Source organism: Anomaloglossus baeobatrachus, chromosome 6, assembly GCF_048569485.1.
Source record: "Anomaloglossus baeobatrachus isolate aAnoBae1 chromosome 6, aAnoBae1.hap1, whole genome shotgun sequence".
NCBI classification, from domain to species: domain Eukaryota; kingdom Metazoa; phylum Chordata; class Amphibia; order Anura; family Aromobatidae; genus Anomaloglossus; species Anomaloglossus baeobatrachus.
The window spans coordinates 126,880,322-126,898,286 of record NC_134358.1 but is presented as its reverse complement, the minus strand read 5'-3'; the positions used below and the strand labels follow the sequence as shown (position 1 = coordinate 126,898,286).

General features: G+C 43.2%; 1 protein-coding gene across 3 annotated transcripts in view; it reads right to left on the bottom strand.

Annotated features, from left to right (window-relative positions):
* Positions 1-17,248, bottom strand: part of ASPH (aspartate beta-hydroxylase) — a 303,114-nt gene extending 285,866 nt beyond the window's left edge. The window contains exon 1 of one of the 3 annotated variants that reach the window (XM_075353241.1): positions 17,034-17,248. In XM_075353241.1, coding sequence (XP_075209356.1) covers positions 17,034-17,067 — 34 coding nt within the window. In that variant the 5' untranslated portion in view covers positions 17,068-17,248. The remainder of the gene's footprint in view (positions 1-17,033) is intronic. The other 2 variants (XM_075353243.1, XM_075353244.1) reach the window with 2 other exon arrangements.
* Positions 17,249-17,965: the final 717 nt, after the last annotated feature.

Here is a 17,965-nt window from a genome sequence, read left to right as displayed (position 1 = left end):
TTTGTAAGATTTATGCATCTGTTAATAAATCCTGCTCTTGTTTGAAGTTTGCAGGCTCTAACTTATTTGCATCTTATCAAACCTGCTAAATCTGCAGGGGGTTGAATACTACTTGTAGGCACTGTAGATGAGAAGAGCAAACTCAGTCATTACATGTCTCACTCACGTACATTTACAGAAACCTCTGGGAGGCAGATAACATACATCAGATCGCAGATGTCAAGATATCATTTTATTCAGCTCCTATGACCTACATGCCCATTTAAACAGTTTAGGATGGTTGATACTATGGATGTATTCCCTTTTAAAGAATCTATCACCAGATTTTTGCTACCCAATCTGAGAGCAGCATAATGTAGAGACAGAGCCCCCGATTCTAGCGATGTGTCACTTACTGAGCAGTTTGCTGTCATATAGAAAGACATATGTTCATTCTTAAAAGGGAACTTCCAACATGAAAAATGCTCTTAACCTGCACATATGGGGCTATTCTGTAGGTTAGTTGCATTTGAAACAAGCCCAGCACCTGTGCGTCAAACCCTGCTGCTGGGAGGAAATAAACTTTAATCCTCCTGGCAGCTTTCAGTCAAAGGGGTGGTGTATCAAGAATGGCGGCTGAAACCAGCCCCCCCCCCCCCTCCAAAGAAGACTGACAGCCTCCTATAACACTGAGCGGCTGTCAGTCAATGTGAGGTGTTGGGTTACTGCTAGCGATCTCCAGTGGTGACTGAACCTGAGAGCCAGCGCCGACCCCGTGACTGAAAGCAGAACACTGCCGGGAGGATTAAAGTTAGTTTCCATCCGACAGTGGGGTTTCAGTGACCGATTCCTTTTAAGAGCATTTAGGTAGCGCTTTCTCAAGTGGAAATTCAGAGAGGACCCTCCTAAAAAAAAAAAAAAAAACCACACTGTGTGCACGTACCTGTACTAGCAGATCTATTATGAGGGAGGTAGATGTAAAGGCATTGAATGAGCCATGTATGTATTTGGGTGAAATATGGAACTTCTGGAGCCTCCTTAGTGTTTTGCCAAATTGTGACCATATAGCAATATGTGGGCACATAATGCCTCTGTGAACAAAGCAAGTCATTCTTTTGGAGTAAGGCTATGTGCACACGTTGCGTAATTGCACACATTTACGCAGTGTATTGCACTGCAGCTTAAATGCATGCGTCCTGCATTCCCTGCATAATCTATGAAGATTGTGCATGAGACGTGCGCACGATGCTTTCATGAACGCAGCGATTTGGGTGCTAAAATCTTGACCCAAATCCTTGCGTTTATAAAATGAGCATGTCAATTATTCCGTGTGCTATGGATGCTGCTCCCGCTCTGTCTATGGTGGGGGCAGCAGCCAAAGCGCATGAAATCGGCTTTTTTTGTATAGAAACACTGCATCCATTACGCAGTGTTTCTGCAGCGATTTGACACGCACATGTGCTGTCAAATCGCTGCAGAAGGTTCAGCAGGTGTGTGCGCATGAGCCGTAAATGTTTTATGGCTGAAGCGTTGCATTCTAGGTAAACAATTGCTATAATCATTTGGAAACTTACAAATTGTAATAATCATTACTACCTGTAAGTAAGTAGACAATAACAGAAGGGAGAGTTTGGTCTTCAAAGTCTTGCGTAAAGAAGAGCCATGTATAGCAAGTTCTGCCACTATATGACATCCTATTATGGAGGCAGTCTCCCCCAAAAGCAATAGGGAATCCCCATCACATGAAAGACACCAACAGTGCCCGTCATAATACAGAAAATACAAAGTAACACTACACGCACGAATAATTACTTTGTCAAATGCGACCGGACTTTTTATATGTTTCATGTGGAGGCCCCGTAGAGCCGCACGGGCTAGTTTGGGTGCCAGATTACAGGACCATAAAATATAGGGGTATAAGAAGCAGCAATATGGTGCCGTGCATCAGCCTCGGATAATGATCAGACTGATAGCATTCATTGCCAAACTAATAATGGCATTATCAGAAGCATTCATCTGGAAGCAGCGGCACACCTTACAGGCATGGGAACCTTAAAGTGACAGGACACATTTCTTGTCTTCATTATCTTTTTTTTTTCCCCCTTTCAAAGATGGCATGTCATGAAGGGATTGATCGAAGGCCTGTGACATTATTAAAAAAGGCACCTAAACATTAAAATGCAGGACCTATACGGCGAAATCTTAGACAAGATACAAAACAAACAAAAAAAAAAAAAAACAACCTTGTGCAACTTGTCTGCAGCTTGCTGTTGTGTGATTATTTTACATTTGGAACACCATGCCAAGTCTGAACTGGGTGCAAAAACCCTAAAAAAAAAAACTTCACTATATAAAGAGAAGGGCTGCACACCAGCGACAGTGCAAGGGGAATAAATGTAAAGCAGAAACTGCTATGTGAATACCGACATGAAAAATACAATAGCTATATGTAAAGATGAAAATATGACAATGGAATCTGCATTACTGCTATGAACTTTAAGAATAAAGAGAAATTTAGCTACTGAATTGATCAATACAACAGAGCCCCAACACCTCATCACGGTATTCTCTTACATTGGGGTCCCTAGCTAATGTGTGTCCTCTCTTGCAGTTAAAAAAAAAACCTATTGTGTATTTCTTAATTAGTTTGTAGTCTCTCTTGTGAACCCGGCCCCACCCACACCTATCGCCAGTCCACATTATACATGTATAGCCTGGGTCTCAGCTTCCCATACACTAAGTTTTTTAACTGCAAGAGAGGACACACATTAGCTAGGGACCCCAATGTAAGAGAATACCGTGACGAGGTGTTGGGGCTCTGTTGTATTGATAAATTCAATAGCTAAATTTCTCTTTATTCTTAAAGTTCATAGCGGTTATGTAGATTCCCTTGTCATATTTTCATTCTTACATATAGCTATTGCATTTCTCATGTCAGTATTCACACAGCAGTTTCTGCTTTAAATTTATTCCCCTTGCACTGTCGCTGGTGTGCAGCCATTCTCTCTATATAGTGCGATTATTTTACAGCTGTGATTTTGCTGTAAAAAAAAAAAAAAAACCCGGACAAATCGCAGATAAGTTACATGTGACTTAAATGTAAGTCTACAGCAAGAGAGTCACGTATAAGCTGCGACCAGCGAGAGAAAAATCTAACAATTACGGGACTGTTGTAGACGCAGGTCAGAGCACTGTGCGACACCAAATGAAATCATTGCAATGTTGCAACGTGAAAACTAAAATTTGAGTCTCGTGCGACATATTGCTGGGGAGTCCTCACCTAAATGAGAAGAATCACTTACGATACGTGGTGTGTAAATGACTTAACAGTTTTTCGAACAATTTTCCATTGAGCAATCAATGTCCAGGTAAGTGGTCTATAACTAGAGATGAGTGGATCAGTGGATGTTTAGATCCACTCAGGCTTTAGTTAAAAGTTTAGTTTGGGAACCAGACTTGACCCCAGAACCTGAACTCCATATAAATGTCAATGGGGAACCGAACTTATGTCATTTAAAATGATCGTAGTAGCGGCTACACAGCTGCAAAAAGAAGCAAAATGGGGGTAAGATCAGGACAATTGCCCTACAAACAAATGTGGATAGAGAATAAAAACACACAAGCATGGGATCCCCCTACTTTTGATAGCCAGAGCAGGAAAAGCAGACAGCTGGGGTAAGGATAGTTGACCTCGGTGAGACCAACATCCAACACCACGGAGACACCATCACGTGTTTCTCAACGCAGTGACACTAGAACAAGGCCCCCCTGGGAAAATATGCAAAACAAGAATGCCACGAAGACACCATCACATGCTTCTCAACGCTGGCAGGAAACTAGCGAGGTCTTTCACCAGAAAGGAACAACCACGGGAAGGGCAGTCTCCAGTCAAGGAGACCACCTATGCCAAACATGGTATCCATCCACAGACAGCTGTTTCAGGGTATTTGCCAATCATGAGTGTGTAGTAGGAAACTGGCTAGTGGGAGCAATGCCTAGTAGTAGTTTCCTACTCCACACTGATGAGGGGCAAATACCCCCAAACAGCTGTCTGTGGATGGATACCATGTTTGGCATAGGTGATCTCCTTAATTGGAGACTGCCCTTCCTGTGGTTGTTCCTTCCCGGTGAAAGACCTGGCTAGTTTCCTGCCAGCGTTGAGAAACATGTGATGGTGTCTCCGCGGCATTCTTGTTTTGCATATTTTCCCAGGGGGCCTTGTTATAGTGTCACTGCGTTGAGAAACACGTGATTGTGTCTCCGCGGTGTTGGATGTTGATCTCCCCCAGGTCAACCATCCTTACCTATGTAGTCTTCTACTAGGCTTTGCTCCCACTAGCCAGTTTCCTACTCCACACTGATGAGGGGCAAATACCCCGAAACAGCTGTCTGTGTATGGACACCATGTTTGGCATAGGTGGTCTCCTTGACTGGAGACTGCCCTTCCTGTGGTTGTTCCTTCCCGGTGAAAGACCTGGCCAGTTTCCTGCCAGCGTTGAGAAACATGTGATGGTGTCTCCGCGACATTCTTGTTTTGCATATAATGCTCAGGTAACATAATATACACCTGGTTATATGGGCTATGCGTTTATTCTCCTATTATCTACATACGGTATATTTCATGATCATTCCACACCTATAATGCTCAGGTAACATAATATACACCTGGTTATATGGGATGTGCGTTCATTTTCCTATTATCTAAATATATTTCCTGATCATTGCACACCTATAATGCTCATATATAATGTTCATTCCATGTCCAACTTGCCAAAGAAACCTTTTATACATCTACATAATATACACCTAATAAGTTATGATTCTCATTTTTATTTATTCCTTTTCATCATTCTTTTTAGTATGTCCCGTATTTAAGAACTCCATACGACAATGTTACTGTAAGAGCATGGAGCACGGACCATAGTTCTGCACAGAAAGACGCACGAGAAAAGTTGCAGGGAAATTTTAGGCAAAAGTGCAATTTCCTAAATCAACCTCGCTGCTCTCCAGCTATTGTCGGAGAGGAACGTCAGAGCAGGATGGGAATTATAGTTTTAGCAAAGCTGGAGAGTGTTGGGGAGTGAAGATCTCTGCCAAGCAGGAAGAGTTTTTTTCTTTTAGGTGCCAAAATGGTTAATGGAGCCCTTTTATGTAATCCAGAGGAGGAATGTCCCATGCTCTTTTGCAGCCTGGTTTCCGCTGATTCAGCTCTTGTACATGGCGTTGTTTTGTGATGCACTGAACCGCACATCACTATATTACTGCCACCTTACTGAGCCCGGCTTCCATTCCAGCAGCAGATTACTGGAGCAGCCGCCGTGATTGCGCAATTACTACATTTAATCTGGACTGTAAATGATTTCATGTAAACCAGGAAGAAAATAAACTGGAGCGTCATTACATGGACGTCGGCCATAGTGAAATAAACCCACGACCAGAGGATCATTTCTCAGCAGAGCATTGGTTTCGACAGAGGACCTATGTGTTATAAAGGCTGCAAGAAGCCTCCCTGCCCATATGTCTAAAAGTAGCAAAAAAATATTAATGCATGGACAACTGTGGCGATTTACATAGCGAGTCTCCTAAATGAAAAGATCAAGCGTTAAACTGGGCTACACTCAGATTCTGGCCAGGCGGCATGCAGATTCTAATGTCTCAGTGGGACATTATTGCACACTTGGTAATGTTATATGATGTGGCCAAAACACAAGATAGAAACATGAAGGATTTATTTTGCCAGTCACATGCCTATTAATGGTCATAGAGCTATGACTGAAGTTTGAATGTGATTAGATAGGGATCATAATCAAAAGATAGGAGTGATCCCAGATATTATTTGACCTATCAATAATGCAGTATCAAAAGAGATGTCCTCTGGATAACCAATTTCACTATGATGACCAAAGAATACATGTCAAACAGGTCTTGAAGCAGTTTCAAGATAATGGGGAAGTCACATTTACAGTTCCACTTACCAGAAACTTGTGGTTGGCTTAAAGACAGGTTTAAGGAAGCTTGCATATGAAATTTACGGCTCATTGCAATATTTCACTAACACTATGGTCAACTGTGGTCGGTCAGTTGTCAACTGGCAGGATGTACAAGTAAATGTGCAGGAAGCTGCTGGTGCCCACAGCAGTTTGTGGTCAGGTTACATGAACATGACTCAGCTGTCACATGCTGGTGACCATTTAAAACACAACCTACAAAGTTTTCCTATAAAATTACACCGGACTCGCTTAATGTTAGGGGAAACCTTCCAGGACATTGAAGTGTACGCACTGCTCCTGTGATGCAAGATGCCATGTTGTTTCCTTTATCATTAAATCGAGTTCCCTCCGATGTGAAAGGATTGCTACAACAAACGGTAATGTTGATGCATATTTCTGTTATTGTATAAGATTCTATGACTATAGTTCTAAATGCCTATGTACCATTAACTATTCATGTGCTATTAAAATAAATAGTATCTTGCTATAAAGAATATTAGTATTCGTGCCTGATTAGGATATCAGTGAGCGCTTCGTAAGTACGGGCTTTCAGCCCCCTTTTTAGTAGAATTTAGCAAGACACTCAGTGGGACATTATTGCACACTTGTTAATGTTCTATGATGTGGCCAAAACACAAGATAGAAACATGAAGGATTTATTTTATTGCCAGTCACATGCCTATTAATGGTCATAGAGCTGAGAGCCGCATCCATCTCAAGAATGACGCCTTCCCGCACCGGTCAGACCGCGGTAAGATGGCTCAGCATGCTCCGCCGCAGACTTCACTTGTAGGATAGCTCTGAAATTATTCCACTGCAAATATCAGAACCAGCGAATAGCAGACTGGTATTAAAGCTTCTCAACACCCAAGTATGACAAAAACCCAGACCTACACTTGGGTAAAACTTTGCTGCCGTTTCTGTTTTTATGATGCCGTAAAAAAGCAAGGCAATGATTATCGGATCCTAAATCCACCTTTCACTTTACGATCAGCCACCTCTACTGACAGACATGCTACAGGGCCTCGTTCTTCAGAAACATGTGGATCCCAGGTCTACATGGCATACCCAACGACAGATGAGAATACCCACCTTAAGGCCTTGGAAATACAGTGAGTAAAATTGGATAAGTGGAATGCAATTAAAAAAAAAAAAAAAATTCCACTCGGACCAATGTTACTCTATGGGGCCGTTCCCATCTGCAATTTATTTTTTCCTCAGCCCTAATTGGACCGAGAAAACAACCGCAGCATGCTGCAACTGATTAAAGTCTCGGATCACTCATACAAGTTTACATACGAGGATGACACTGGTGTGCAGACCGATAATCACATCAGCTGACAATGGAGGAGATGGGGAGATTAATCCCTCCCTCTCTTCCACAGCTGTGCTCTGATCGCAGGATCGGATCACAGTATAATGACACTCTGTGTACGCTCGCAGCAGAGCGAAAGCCGCAGGTCATTAGCCTATCATACGCTCGTGTGGCCCCAGCCTAAGAAGTGGAGAACAAGAAGTCAAGAATCATTTAAAAATGTATTTTTCTTTGTGAAAAAAAAAGGGCCATTTTTAATCAGTGTGCTGGATCGGACCCTCCTACATTGTTGAGGATGAAAAAAAGTCCAACGCAGTCCTCAAGCTGCAATTAAATTTTTTTTTTTCTTTTATTTGATAAATCCGTTAAAAATAAGTGGTGTACAAAAGCAGTCAGCTAGAAGAGTGTAGGGGACAGAAAGGAACCCCACAGAACTACGCGTTTCGACAGTCTTAATCATGTTCATTTATTCTCCTACATTGTTGCTCCGTGTGTCGGTACTTACCATCAGTCTCTCGTAAACAAAGGAAAAAAAAAAAAATCAAGCTTCTCTTACCATAAAATATACAGTATGTAATATGATTAGCTAAACTTAAAGATATAATGCTTTTTCTATGTATATAAAAGGGGTCATTCCATGTCAAGTGGACCAGTGGTCCCCACTCGACCTCCGATTTTGCTGAAAATTTGTAAGGATGTACATGTATGTTTGAAAAGAGGTTCTGTAAATTTTTAGGGCCAGATCTCAAATACATTGGGCACTGTTGACCTTTCACTGGAGGGTCCACCAAGCCTGCGGCTTCAGCTAAGAGGATTTTGCAAACTTTGGCACATAGCCATTAGAGTTGTATACTGGCTATGATGCTGAAATTTGGCATACTAGCTCAACTTTTGCTGCTAAACACGATAAAATTATTACCGGCTATGACAAAACAATATTTCGGCCGCAATTTTGTGTCAAAGTAGCTTGTAAAACGTGTCGCATAAAATTTATGCCTAACTTTGCCCATATATAACTCAAGACCAAAAACCAATAGTAACTGGTGCTTTGCCCTGTACACCAAACATCTACATGACTTTGCATTGCTGCAATATCACGGTCAAAGCATATGTATTTGTGGAAATATTCACACCCACATATGATGACAAACTTTAAAAAAAAAAAAAAAAAAAAAACGAATTTTACCTATTTTTAGGTCAAATTTCTCAAAAAGGGTACCCCTAAAATATATTAATTCTGATATCATTAGAAAGAGCACATTTTTCTCTACAAGGATCATTGGGGTTTATTTGGAGTCTCTCAGTTTAAGAAAAGAAAAATGCCACTGAACATGGTGTTATTTATTAATATGCAATGAATGGTAACTGCACTATTCAAACCCTTGCGTTGGTCCATAGTGGTTATACCACAACCAATTCCCTAAGAATTGGTATTATAATCCTATTAAGAATTGTAATAATGCTGTCTTTCGAGAATTGGCAACCCCATCGCCTAGGAGCCATGGCCGATGGCCGTGCAAGGCCAGCCGCGGGCGGTCTCTTTATCGCAGGTTCCGAAGCCTGAGGGTGGGTGTCTTTGCCTAGGATCCCAAGCCTAATATTGGGGATCTTTTGTTGGTTCCCAAGCCATAATGTTCAGTCTAAGTGGTCTGGAATTGTTGCTTCAGCGATGGATCTGCAGCCCAGTACAAAAATTTCAAAAAAGTTTCTCAACTTGTGCCACCACAACGGCGATTTCAATATCAGCGCTGAATGGAATTTTTCGGTACCAGTCATGGAAAGTCGCCCTGTGATGGGATTGGAGGGACAGCAAAGAGGTTGGCAGCTTGTGCCAGTCTTCAACGCCCAACTGAAAACCAAATACTGACCCCAGTGGATTTATTCAACTTTTGCAACGAGCAACTGCATGGAATTAATTTTTTTCTTTTGGAACAAAATAAAACTTGACGAAATACGGGTAGTTCAAGAGGAAAGGTTCAAAGATGGACATACAATTGCTGGAACAAGAGAAAATCACCAGTTGTGCCAATTGATGACAAAAAGATTGGCATTTCAAGGGTGTGAAATGAGCCATCGTCTTTCATTGCCCATGTAGATGGATCTGTCAGATCAGAAATGCCTTTTGTGCCAATTGCAAACCTCCTGCCAGGGCAATACATGGCCTGCATTTACGATAGGAACTGGTGGATTGGAAATATTTCTGAAATTTCAGTTGACGACCATGATGCATTAATAAATTTTATGCATCCTCATGGACCAGCTTCTTTCACTGGCCTGTGAGAAATGATACATGCTGGATTCCCGAGCAGTCGATCATTGCAATAATTCCAGCACCAGCTGCAACAGCAATGGGCCGACAATACAGCTTCTCTGAACCCATTATGTTGCAAATTCAGCAACAATTCCAGACCACTTAGACTGAACATTATGGCTTGGGAACCAACAAAAGATACCCAATATTAGGCTTGGGATCCTAGGCAAAGACACCCACCCTCAGGCTTCGGAACCTGCGATAAAGAGACCGCCCGCGACTTGCCTTGCACGGCTATCGGCCATGGCTCCTAGGCGATGGGGCTGCTAATTCTCAAAAGACAGCATTATTACAATTCTTAATAGGATAAGACCAATTCTTAGGGAATTGGTTGTGGTATAACCACCATGGACCAACGCAAGGGTTTGAATAGTGCAGTTACCATTCATTGCGTATTAATAAATAACACCATGTTCAGTGGCATTTTTCTTTTCTTAAACTGAGAGACTCCAAAAAAAAAAAAAAAAAAAAAAAAAAAACCCCAATGATCCTTGTAGAGAAAAATGTGCTCTTTCTAATGATATCAAAATTAATATATTTTAGGGGTACCCTTTTTGAGAAATTTGACCTAAAAATAGGTAAAATTCGTTTTTTTTAAAGTTTGTCATCATATGTGGGTGTGAATATTTCCACAAATACATATGCTTTGACCGTGATATTGCAGCAATGCAAAGTCATGTAGATGTTTGGGGTACAGGGTAAAGCACCAGTTACTATTGGTTTTTGGTCTTGAGTTATATATGGGCAAAGTTAGGCATAAATTTTATGCGAGGCGTTTTGCAAGCTACTTTGACACAAAATTGCGGCCAAAATATTGTTTTGTCATAGCTGGTAATAATTTTATCGCGTTTAGCAGCAAAAGTTGAGCTAGTATGCCAAATTTCAGCATCATAGCCAGTATAGAACTCTAATGGCTATGTGCCAAAGTTTGCAAAATCCTCATAGCTGAAGCCGCAGGGTTGGTGGGACCTCCAGTGAAAGGTCAACAGTGCCCAATGTATTTGAGATCTGGCCCTAAAAATTTACAGAACCTCTTTTCAAACATACATGTACATCCTTATACATTTTCAGCAAAAATCGGAGAAGGTCGAGTGGGGACGATTTTTAAAACTGGTCCACTTGATGTGGAATGACCCAAAGGCCTTTTTCTTTCAAATATTGTTCTCAAGTTTGTCTAAATTAGTGATGAGCGAGCACTACCAAACGTGGGTGCTCATTACAAGCAGTTGGATGCTCGGACAGGCTCAACTCGTTTACCAAGTATAATGGAAGTCAATGGGCAACTCAAGCATTTTTCTAGAAGCATGGTAGAGCTCGCTCACAACTACTCTAAGGCCGGGACCACACGGGGACTATTGCGGATCCGGCAAATTACTGCACGAAGGGTCTCAGGATAGGGCACATTACTGCACGAAGGGTCTCAGGATAGGGCACATTACTGCACGAAGGGTCTCAGGATAGGGCACAATACTGCACGAAGGGTCTCAGGATAGGGCACAATACTGCACGAAGGGTCTCAGGATAGGGCACAATACTGCACGAAGGGGACCAGGATAGGGCACAATACTGCACGAAGGGGACCAGGATAGGGCACAATACTGCACGAAGGGGACCAGGATAGGGCACAATACTGCACGAAGGGGACCAGGATAGGGCACAATACTGCACGAAGGGGACCAGGATAGGGCACAATACTGCACGAAGGGGACCAGGATAGGGCACAATACTGCACGAAGGGGACCAGGATAGGGCACAATACTGCACGAAGGGGACCAGGATAGGGCACAATACTGCACGAAGGGGACCAGGATAGGGCACAATACTGCACGAAGGGGACCAGGATAGGGCACAATACTGCACGAAGGGGACCAGGATAGGGCACAATACTGCACGAAGGGGACCAGGATAGGGCACAATACTGCACGAAGGGGACCAGGATAGGGCACAATACTGCACGAAGGGTCTCAGGATAGGGCACAATACTGCACGAAGGGGACCAGGATAGGGCACAATACTGCACGAAGGGGACCAGGATAGGGCACAATACTGCACGAAGGGGACCAGGATAGGGCACAATACTGCACGAAGGGGACCAGGATAGGGCACAATACTGCACGAAGGGGACCAGGATAGGGCACAATACTGCACGAAGGGGACCAGGATAGGGCACAATACTGCACGAAGGGGACCAGGATAGGGCACAATACTGCACGAAGGGGACCAGGATAGGGCACAATACTGCACGAAGGGGACCAGGATAGGGCACAATACTGCACGAAGGGGACCAGGATAGGGCACAATACTGCACGAAGGGGACCAGGATAGGGCACAATACTGCACGAAGGGGACCAGGATAGGGCACAATACTGCACGAAGGGGACCAGGATAGGGCACAATACTGCACGAAGGGGACCAGGATAGGGCACAATACTGCACGAAGGGGACCAGGATAGGGCACAATACTGCACGAAGGGGACCAGGATAGGGCACAATACTGCACGAAGGGGACCAGGATAGGGCACAATACTGCAAGAAGGGTCTCAGGATAGGGCACAATACTGCAAGAAGAGGACCCCATGAGAAAATTACAAATATGTATATATATATATATATATATATATATATATATATATATATATATATATATATATATATATATATATATATATATATATATATATATATATATATATATACACATATACATATATATTTTGATTGCCAATTGCAAAACAATATTACTTACAAAAAAGGATAACTTAAGAAAAAAAAATTCTAAATAAATAAAATGAAGGGATGAACTTTTTTACCATGCTTAAAAAAATGCTTTTTTATATTGCACCTAAAATAAAAAAAAGTAAATGTTATCACCACATCTGTTATGATTCAAGATATAAAACCGTACCATAACCCATATGATGAATGCCATTTAAATTTTTTTTTTTTTTTAAAAAAAAAAGTGAAAATTCTTTAAAAAAAAAAAAATATATGGTATTATTTAAAATGTCACTTGGTCCTGCAAAGAATGCAGCCCCCCAAATATATATTTTTTTTCTATGTGCAGCCTATATACCCAGATAAGTTTGAGACCCCTGTTATAAAGGGAACATGTTCTGTACATGAAAAACAGAAGTCTGAATGAGGTGTAACAGGAAAACCAAATCAATAAGATCCAGACACGGAAACAGGTTTTCTGTGCACATTATAAGACAATAAGCGGTGAGAGGCAGGGCTGTGGAGTCGGAGTCGGAGTCGTGGAGTCGGAGTCGGAGCTCATTTTGGTGGAGTCGGAGTCGGAGTTGGAGTCGGTATAAAATGCACCGACTCCGACTCCTAAAATATATAATAAATTGGGGACAGGAGTGCAATGCAGAATGTGCTGAATATTTTACTAAATAATAACATTTAGTATAATGCTTATATTTAAGTGAAAAATTTATTGTAGTATAATGTGAACATCAGACATTTAATTGTTTTTATGATACAATAATCAAGATATTTGGATAGAACATAAAATATTTATTGGATACAACTTTAGAACACAAAAAACTAATAAATTGTAAATATGTAATATTATATATATATACACAGTGTATATACACACACAAGATATATATGTAATCTACTGTATATTACATAGTGTATTACATATTTACAATTTATTACAGTTTTTTGTGTTCTAAAGTTGTATCCAATAAATATATTTTATGTTCTATCCAAATATCTTGATTATTGTATCATAAAAATTATTAAATGTCTAATGTTCACATACACATATTCATGTACTACAATAAATTTTTCACCTAACTATAAGCAATATATGTAGGAGTCGGAGTCGGAGCCGGAGTCGGAGTCGGTGCAAGAGAATTTGAGGAGTCGGAGTCGGAGTCGGAGTCGAAGGTTTGGCTTACCGACTCCACAGCCCTGGTGAGAGGTCATACGTGTAAACTGATAAGAAGTGGATAAAGGGTGAAGGCCTGAACCGTGATGAACACAGGTGAACTGGAGTGTGAACTGCAATCACCTGCCCTTGTTAACCTGGGAACATACTAAAAAGAATGATAAAAAATAAATAAAAAGAATGAAGATCATAACTTATTAGGTGTATATTACGTAGATGTATAAAAGGTTTCTTTGGCAAGTTAGACATGGAATGAACATTATATATGAGCATTATAGGTGTGCAATTATCAGGAAATATCTGTAGATAATAGGAAAATGAACACATATGGCATATAACCATAAAATTATATATATATATATATATATATATATATATATATATATATATATATATATATATATATATATATATATATATATATATATATATATATATATATATATATATATATATATATATATATTATAGTTATATGCCATATGCGTTCATTTTTATATTGTCTAAAGATATTTCATGTTCATTCCACACCTATAATGCTCAGGTAACATAATATACACCTGGTTATATGCCATGTGTTCATTTTCCTATTATCTACAGATATTTCATGATCATTCCACACCTATAATGCTCATATATATTGTTCATTCCATGTCTAACTGGCCAAAGAAACCTTTTATACATCTACATAATATACACCTAATAAGTTATCTTCATTCTTTTTATTTATTCCTTTTCATCATTCTTTTTAGTATGTCCCGTTAACCTGTAACTAGAAAGGATGTGAGACATCAGGAAGGCTCAGGACGCTGCGTCCATCCCCGGCCTGTAATGCCCTGTGTCCTCAGCCACACAACATCTGGATCCAGCTTAGCACAGCAGGGAGGTGCACGGCTGCTCCACAGCTCCTCCCCCGGAATCTCAGACCCTCTTCCAAAGTGACACGTGAGCAAGGCTGGAGAGCCACATGGGAAGGATTTCCTCCCCACCTGAAGACAGCACTCCATTCATTCTTCATTTCCGTACATCTCGAGAAGGCTGATCACAGCGCCTGCTTATTTTAAATGTATTTCATATCTGGAAACAATTCTGGGTCCGGTCCACGTTACCGGAGGACTTCAGACGTCTGACTTCATGGCCAGAACCGTCAGCATAAAAAGTAAAAAACCCAACATGATTTAGGCACCAGAAAGCCATGTCTGTGCAGAGGGTGCTGGGAGTTGTCCTGCAATCATTAATCTGCGATCACTGCTGAGCAAATTCCAGATGTCCTTTCACATGGTAATGATCACCGCCCAAAGACAGTTCAGCTGGAATAGTTACAGAACTGCACCCACCCAGCACAGGGGGAAGTCACTGCTCAGAGAACCACGACGTGCAGGATGCCAGTCACCGCTCACGGACAGCCACCACAGCAGTGGGCACAGGGTGCCAATCACGGAAAGCCACAACAGCAGTGGGTCACTGCCCACGGACAGCCACGACAGCAGTGAGTCACTGCCCATGGACAACCACGACAGCAGTGGGTCACTGCCCATGGACAACCACGACAGCAGTGGGTCACTGCCCATGGACAACCACGACAGCAGTGGGTCACTGCCCATGGACAGCCACGACAGCAGTGGGTCACTGCCCATGGACAGCCACGACAGCAGATGGCGCAGGGTGCCAGTCACCGCTCACGGAAATCCTCGACAGCAGTGGGCGCAAGGTGCCAGACACTGCTCAAGGAGAGCCACAACAGCAGTGGGCGCAGGGTGCCAATCACGGAAAGCCACGACAGCAGTGGGCGCAGGGTGCCAGTCACTGTCCATGGACAGCCACGACAGCAGTTGGCGCAGGGTGCCAGTCACCGCTCACGGAAATCCACGACAGCAGTGGGCGCAAGGTGCCAGACACTGCTCAAGGAGAGCCACAACTGCAGTGGGCGCAGGGTGCCAATCACAAAAAGCCATGACAGCAGTGGGCGCAGGGTGCCAGTCACTGCCCATGGACAGCCACGACAGCAGTTGGCGCAGGGTGCCAGTCACCGCTCACGGAAAGCCATGACAGTAGTGGGCACAGGGTGCCAGACACGGCTCAAGGAGAGCCACGACAGCAGTGGGCGCAAGGTGCCTGACACGGAAAGCCACGACAGCAGTGGGTCACTGACAACGGACAGCCACGACAGCGTGGGCGCATTGTGCCAGTCACCGCTCACGGAAAGCCACCACAGCAGTGGGTGCAAGGTGCCAGACACGGCTCAAGGAGAGCCACGACAGCAGTGGGCGCAGGGTGCCAGACACATCTAGGTCCTTCTAGCTCAATTTTGCTCCATCAATTATACATTTTGTCATTTAGGCTATGTTCACACGGGGCATCTTTTGCAGTGTTTTTGAGATCACAAAGCTGTACCTATATGCATGCATTTCTTTCTCCCAGCAAAGACTATGAGATTTCTATTTTGCTGTCCGCACTGTCTTTCTGGCTGCATCTTTTAGATGCAGCATGTCAATCCTTTGTGTTTTTCCAGCGTTTGAGCCTTTCCAGTCAATAGATTTGATTTAAAAAACGCATTGGGCAAATGAGGTAAAAACTTAAACACAAACGCATGCATTTTTTGATGTGTTTTTTTGTGGGTAGTTTGGCCAAAAACACTGCATCTTTGTAGTTACAACAGATGCAAAGTGTAAACATAGCCCAAGTCATTTATAACAGACAATGTTGTGTGTTCTGAGGAAATCATCCAGCCCTGTTATAAAAGCTGTTATATTATCTGCCATTACTACCTCTTGTGGTAGGGCATTCCACAGTCTGACTGCTCTAACTGTAAAGAACCCTTTCCTATTTAGTGCCGGAATCACCTTTCTTCCACTCGCAGTGAGTGCCCCCTGGTCCTTAGTATTGTCTTTGGAAGAAATAAGTAATGTGCCAGTCCTTTATATTGACCACACATGTATTTATACATATAAATGAGAAGACCAATACTATTAAAAACCTAAGATAGCTGTGGGCACATAGCAATTAATAGCAGAAACCCCACCATCCTGTGACATGTAACTAGGCCCCCCACACACCCTGGACCCTACAGTTGCTATGGTTACAGTTACTCCCATGCTTCTGGACAGCGCCCATTACAAAAATTGACATTTACGACGCAACTCATTCATTTCCACTATGAAGCTAAACATGGCTGCAATCATGGAGGAAAATGCAACTTAACAAATTGTGGCCAAAGTACCCAACGCAGCAGGCGGCAACCTGGAAGGGGCGGCCGGTGCCGGCTGTGACCACACAGCACTGACCCTGTATGTGCATGGGAAGGAACTGACTGCTACAAAGTAACAAGAAGCCAGTGTCATTCTGTCTCCAGCTCCCACTGCCTGAGGCTGCACAGCAGACTATGGGGACACCCTGCGTGCCAGCACCATCCAGGGGCTCAGGAAGGTGGGAGAACTACACTTCCCATGATGCCCCGCTCCACAGATATTGCTGTTACTAAAGACCTGCATAAGCCGCTGCCAGGTCAAAGTCCCCGACCATGGAAGGCGCACTGACCTTTTTTCACTGCTTTGCCTTTCTTGGGAGCCATGATTGTTGTTGTGGGTATTAGAGGTAAATAGAAGGAAATAAGAGCGAGCAGCAAGCGCGTCTCCTCCGGGAAGTGATGACAGCCGCCGTCAGCTCCTCACCTGCACCTCAGCCTGCACCGAGCCTGAGCCACGCTTTGTTACGTGACCACCCACCTCCCCCGCTCTCCGTTTCAGGAGACACGCCCAATTTCCTGACTGACAGCAGATTTGGCCCAATAGCAGCCAGAGGTAGGCGTGGTTTAATTGATGAATACGCCTCCGGGAAGCGCACATTTACTAAGCCCTGACCCCAATAAAGCACAATAGTGGGCGTGGCCTGCCCCGGAGCTGTGATTTCTCTTATGCGTTCCAGGAGGATTGAACGTGGCAACATGGAAGCGGCGCAGATCTCGCGAGAGCTCCGGAGTAAATCAGAGGCTTTCGCGCCTCCAGTGTGCGGGGCCGGGTGGTGGGGACTGGAGGGGGAGATGCCGGCTCCTGTGCCCGCGCTGTGTAACCCGCCGCCCGGTGTCAGCACAGGAGAGGCTGCCGTGTGCACCATGGCGAGGAGACGGACGGATCTACGCCAACTGACCACTTCCGATTTCCCAGAATAATCGGATTATGATAAATCCGATTTTTATTTTTTTTTGTGTTGTAAATTGCGATAATCTATGAAAATGGTGCCTGGATACTGCTGTAATAACGGATCTGAGGGCTGCAGAGGGGATAGCACCAAACTGTTATATGTCACCCTTCTGTCCCATTCTCTGTTCCCCCTCTCCTCTGCCTCCTGTCCCATCCTATGTTCTCCTCTGCCTCCTGTCCCATCCTCCCTTTTCCCCCTCTCTGCCTCCTGTCCCCCTCTCCTCTGCCTCCTGTCCCATCCTCTCGTTTCCCCTTTCCTCTGCATCTCAC